A 6,087-nucleotide genomic window follows, 5' to 3' on the forward strand; every position below is an offset into this window, starting at 1 on the left:
CTGTGGCAAGCTAGCACTGTTAGGCCATGATCAACTCTGGAAAATCACCATTTTTGACACGACCATGCTCTTTACTATAGCCAAGCCATGTTGGAGGTTGTTGACTCTATTTTAGTATTGTTTTGCATCCGATTTCTTTCGTACGAACACACTAGTGTCGTGGGGCACGGTCGGAGCGTATTCTTTGATTAAAACTTCATTTTAATGGTCTTTTGAATCCTTTTTCTTCCATAATGCTTCGTTTGTTGGCTCGATGCAGAGGCATGACTAGTCAGTGTTGAGCTTTTTTCTGCTTTATTTATCGTCTTTCTTGGCCATAGAAGCACGCCCGTGTCATGGGACACGGCTAGAGCATGATCCTTACTCGACTCCACGTTCCAAGGGCTTTATACTCCATTTTAGCTCTAAAAACACGTCCTATCGATTTTACAAACTAAGTCTATTTTACACCGAATCTTAGAAGATCAACTTACTTTACAGTCAATAGGCAAGGTCTCAACCCAGTATTCCATTCATTCAAGCAATAGTACAAAGCAAACAGTAGCCCGCTCCAAAGGCGACCCTATCGAGCATGCTCCATCCCAAAAGAGCCAACCATCTCCTCTTGTTCTCCAAAAAGAGAAAATTGGAACCTGAGGATCGGAAGACAGACGAATCGATGAAGCCAGGGGAAATGGAAGCAATTAGAAAAGGACTAGAAGAAGAGCCAGCGAACCTCAGTAATCGATGAGCTCCGAGTCATCCTCGACGGCGTCACCATCTCCTTCAAGACGATGCTTCTTCCGCCCTTTGGCGCTCAACTCGACTCGCCGATTGCATCTTGATTTGCACCAAGAGGAGAGGCGGCCCATTTGAGCCCATTTCATTTCAATTAGGTCTGCCTATATCAATGGTCAGTATGCGAAATAAAATAACCTTTTTAAACACTAACCTTAATGAATATTTTAAATAGGATTCTAAATGAATAAAGCATTTAGTAAGTTTCAGATTTCATAAGAAATCACTTATATTTTTTCAATATACCTATAAACTCAATAAATTTAAATAATTTGTTAAATTAAATGAATAAATTTGAAGATAGGTGTTCAATTTGTTAATATTTATAAATATAAATTATATTCTTAATCATTTAGTAGTTAGTTATAAATTAATCCTCGTTATTATCTACTTTCACATAATTTGAGAACGGACTATGAGGAATACATACGGTGAACATAATTATCTTTTGTTATAATAAACATGAATTATAAATTATTCATGTAAGAATAATATTCATGAATAATATTCAAAAATAAAATTTATAAAATCTCACGACTACTTTTCAAATGATTTATCAATATTTAAGATTTGAATATTAGATGTCAACTTAAATAGAGTTCAATAATATTAAAATGAATTAAAATCAAATTCATAAAAAAAAGTTAAGCTTAAACAACTATTTCAACTACGTAATTCATTTTTAAACTCCACTTAATTATCTTATTAAATAAATTTAAACATCCTAAAATTTAATTCGGTTGGGCCATTAGACCCTAATTTTAAGATGTTCTTTTTTAAGTTGAAGCCTCTTGTCTATTGTTTTTTGTTAATTCGTGCTCAAGCTCTTTTTGAGAAAATATCCTTTTTTAAAAACAAAAAAACTTACGAGTTTTTACATACTCTTTCTATCATTTGCATGTGACTTTTAACGACAAAACAAATTGCAATTTTGTTTGCATATTTTTTTATATATATTAAAGGAATTATATCTTTAATTTTTTAAAAATAAAATTCAAACATAAATATATGACCAGATCTCTTGGTAAAAATAATAATAATAAATCAGGAGATGGCCCCGACAATTCATCCCATCTAAATTATAATTTAATAAGACAGTAAAATTAAAAAGAGATTATAATAAATTATGACCGAATCACGATCATAATTCTAGACCATAAATCTGGTCTCCATAAATATCATTACACCTCAATTTTATAGGCATGATAACTATCCAAAAAAAAAAGAGACTGTATTATCTGATTTAGCAGTCATTAAAAAAATTATTAAAAAAAAAGAGAAAAAAATGTCAAAGGCTAGTTGACATCTAAGTTATGTTTAAACTAGACACATAACCAACCTAAATTAGTTGCAGACAATTATATGCTAATTGCAAAGCAATAATAGACAAGATTGAAGAGGTTCGTCAAACAATTTGCATTGACAAAAAGAGATGGCAAATGATTTCTACAAAATTTAGTTCCCACACTTATCAAGTTCCCCTTTATGTGAAAACTGGTCAAGAAGCTTTACACCAATATTGAGAAACATGTCCGCTCAGCCAAATTATTCCGCAGCTTACTTCTCAGGACATCGAAAATCCGCCATAACAAGTTGGATTATAGAGTAATGTGGGTAGATTCTTCCTTCGTCAATTGTTGTTTGATCTAGCAGTTTCATTGGGGTATTTCGCCTTCCTCAAGGAGATCGTCATATGAAACAGGAATGCGCATCCTATCCGCCAACTTTTTGCGCTCTTTGACTGGCTCAGATGATACAAGTTGCTGCTGACCATTTGCTCCAGCTTCAGAAGGGTCTAATGCTTCCCCTGCTGCTGATGGTATACCGGAATTCTTGAAGGTACCCTCAGTGTTTGTTGTTGCCGTCTTTCCTTTTGATACCTTCAGCTGCTTCTGAAAAAAAAACGCATCCTGGAAAGTTAGTCATCCACACAACATAAAATATAGAGCAAAGTGAAATAGAAACCTTTAAGCGGACTGGAAAGATCATAAAAGCTACTTGGAGAAGTCATGTACTTAAAAATGCGCTTGAAACATGTTTCACCCTACCAACTTACATTGGTTTAAATATTTCTCAATATATGCTAATGCATTTCCAATGATTAAATTCACCAATTCTGTAGGTCATTTTATTGAATAAAAGAACAACTCAAATGTGTGAACCGATACCTCAAATTCCCTTCCTCTAGCCATAATTTCCTTGTATGCCTTTGGTTCGCGAGTTTTTAAAATATTAAATAGAATGCCACCGCTTGTGCGGTAGCGCCGACCATCATTAGTCTTCTGGCCGCCACAGCTCAGGATGGCATCAACCTGCATTTGGAACAAAAATCCATTGGTTACATAAAATTGAAAAGGTAACAGAACAGTAAAATAAATCATGTTTAGATAACCAAATCGATCAATTTCATGTTACCCTGTTGCTACAATGGCACAGGGAAGTAAGAGCTCTATAATTCTAACAATCTGGTCGTTTGCATGAATAATCCCACACAACATCCTACCGGGACTGAGCAACAACAAGACCAATTATCAGGAAGGGAGCTTTCATCACAAAGTGGCTGTGTGTGAAAGGATTGGTACACTAGAACATACCAGGATACACTACATTATAGACACAGCAGCATTATAAGGGGCATGAACTGGGTATTAGATGCCAAGGATTTTATTCTCAACAAACTGGAATTGTTCCAGATGCCCTCCCACATTTTTCCTCAGTTCATCATCAGATCTCCTCTTTTGCATCTATACATTGTTGTGACAATTAAGTAAATGCGCTGAATTAGCACTACAAATGTGCTTTGTCTTTTCTCTAGTCTCCCCAAACAAGCAATATATTCAAAGTATAGATCAATATATCTTGACATATATATTGCAATGGAGCAAGACAAAGCAAGGTAAGAACCAAAATTTATTGATAAGCAATGAAAGATGTATCTTAGCTCCGTCCTACTAGAATCCAAATGCGTAGGTTCCATTTTAAGAGCAAAAGAAACATATAGTTTTAAAAGAGAATTTTCAGATTATTGGATTAAGTTTATGAAGGGAAGTCTTGGCGCAACGGTAAAGTTGTTGCTTTGTGACCAAAAGGTCACGAGTTCGAATCCTAAAAACAGTCTCTTGCAAAAAGCAAGGTAAGGCTGCGTACAATGGATCCTTCCCTGGGACCCCGCATAGTGGAAGCTTCGTGCACCGGGCTTCCCTTATTGGATTAAGTTTCTGTGAAATGAACTATAGGTAACTGAAAGAGCAATCTCTTATGGCAAACAGATTGGAGAAGTGTTGGAAATACATTAGGTATCAACCTTTTGGGTTGAATTTGTGTGCCCAATCCCAGTAGTCGGAAACCTGAATGTAATTAAGTCTAATATAATTGTGATATTATAATGGGAAACTGTTGTCAGTTGATGGCTGAAAAATTTTTGCTTCAAAAATTGAGAAGGTTAAAATTTTATGATATGAAGGTTGATGTTTTTCAGTTTGAAAAGCAAGTGACTTCAACATCTGAAAGAAAAAAATTGAAGTTGATATTTATAGTTCCAAGCTAGAGAATCAAGGTTCAAGAATAAAGATTAAGAAAAGACTTAACCAGCATGACTAAAGCAACCAGACTGTATAGCTGACAAGGATAAGAGGAATCAAAGTTAATCATTGTCCAAATTAAGTAACGTTATGGAGTTAGTCCAGACTAACAGCCATGGTGCATCAAGTAAATTTAGGTCAGTGTTAAAATCTGTTGTGTATTTGTATATTTTGCGGTTGTAACGACTCTGACTGGAATACTCTCGCCAAAGATAGAGATTGTTTATATTTGCAAAAATGTTTCATAATAAATATTATTTTAGGCGGACTCAACTTCATTTGAGATTTAGCTAAAACAAGATAGAAATTTGGCACTTGGGAATCCGAAAATGCAGAGGATATCTGCTATGATGCATCAAAGGAAACCAAAGACAAATAGGCAAAGAATATAATGGCAAAACTAGCTTACAACAGGATTATTAAGAATCTGTATTAGAACTGGAAGTTCAGCGAGCATCATTTACAACATCAATTCCCAGAAGAAAACAACATAAAATAAAATTTTGTTCCTGCTTCAAACAGAAAACATATTTCTACAAAGGCATACCTCCTTAACAAGATCTTTGACAGCAGAGACACCAAGGCAACCTACTGCACTCCAAAGTAAGTAGGATTTGTGCTCTTTTAGATGCCTACATGTCTGTATCACAAACCTGTAATATATCAAAAGGAAAACAAAGCTCTGAACACTACCAATAGTTTTTAAACGAAAAGAAAAGTGCTTCAAAATGAACTGTAACAGCATTAATATAGTTCAAGTATTCCAATCTACTACAGGAGGAAAGAACAAATAAAAACCCGAAAAACTCATCGAGAAAGAGATATATTGGAACCTATTGATGTCGGCGATGCTGGAACCGGCGCCCCCATCATCGCCTCTGGCACTCCCCGCCGATCGTTTCTTCTTCCTTTTACGGCACTTCTTACGGGGCTTCTTCCGACCTCCCTCCACCGGAGGATCCCCGCCTCCGACCGAGCTTGAGGGTGTACGTCCGCCTCCGGCTTCTAGGGCTTCAAGGGCGTCCGGCATCTCGACGTCGCAGGCATCGGGGTCCTCTAGGGTTTCTTCTCCAGCGAGGTCGATCTCCTGGAATATGGCGTCCAACACACTCTCGCCGCCGTCCTCCATCGGGACCGAGCGCAACTGCCGCGAGAGGACAAGATGCTGCGGCTACTGCGGCGGTGGTCGAAGAATATATAACAGGAGGAGAATAAGAACCCATCGACCGGTTCATGAGTCGCTTATACCGGTTTGATCGGATTGATTGAACCGCTCCATCGTTTCTTGATTTTTTTAAAATTATCTAGAATCATTTAAAATATATTTTCAGGAATATATATATAGAAAAATAATAATATATGTAGGGATTAATAAGTGTTCATCATATCGGTAAGTTATTGCACAACAAGCTAATCAAAGATGAGCCCCCCAGGAAAAGGGGAAGCAAGGGTAAACAAAAAGAAGAGGAAGGAAAAGTAAGTCTTATCCTTGTATCCTCATAAATAGGTTGGGTGTAAAGAATGGGGAAATTTTTATTTTAATTTTATCCCTCATTCAATTGATCAATTGAAGAGGTTTGCCTAGTCAACTTTGACGAATTCGACTTCCCAAGACTTAAGGTCCTTAATAGAGATCATAGATATGACGGTGTCCTCGAAGGAGGACTTTGGAGGTGATAACATCGATGTACTTCTTGCAGTGCTCAATCACCTTGGTGAAAATCCTCGA

General features: G+C 36.5%; 1 protein-coding gene across 1 annotated transcript; it reads right to left on the minus strand.

Moving 5' to 3' along the window:
- Positions 1–2,169: 2,169 nt before the first annotated feature.
- Positions 2,170–5,544, minus strand: LOC121970796. The gene is made up of 4 exons (XM_042521760.1): positions 5,192–5,544; positions 4,906–5,011; positions 2,946–3,089; positions 2,170–2,669 (listed from the first exon to the last, which is right to left on the minus strand). Exons 1-4 carry the CDS (start codon positions 5,485–5,487, stop codon positions 2,433–2,435), a joined length of 783 nt encoding a protein of 260 aa, XP_042377694.1. The 5' UTR covers positions 5,488–5,544; the 3' UTR covers positions 2,170–2,432.
- Positions 5,545–6,087: the final 543 nt, after the last annotated feature.

This window comes from Zingiber officinale, chromosome 1B, assembly GCF_018446385.1.
Source record: "Zingiber officinale cultivar Zhangliang chromosome 1B, Zo_v1.1, whole genome shotgun sequence".
NCBI classification, from domain to species: domain Eukaryota; kingdom Viridiplantae; phylum Streptophyta; class Magnoliopsida; order Zingiberales; family Zingiberaceae; genus Zingiber; species Zingiber officinale.

Coding starts and splice junctions, on each gene's coding strand:
- LOC121970796 (XM_042521760.1), bottom strand. CDS start 5,487: ATGGAGGACGGCGGCGAGAGTGTGTTGGACGCCATATTCCAGGAGATC. Junction 3,090..4,905: donor TCAAAGATCTTGTTAAGGAG/GTATGCCTTTGT, acceptor TTCCAAATGCAG/GTTGATGCCATCCTGAGCTG. Junction 2,670..2,945: donor CTAGAGGAAGGGAATTTGAG/GTATCGGTTCAC, acceptor TTTTTTTTTCAG/AAGCAGCTGAAGGTATCAAA.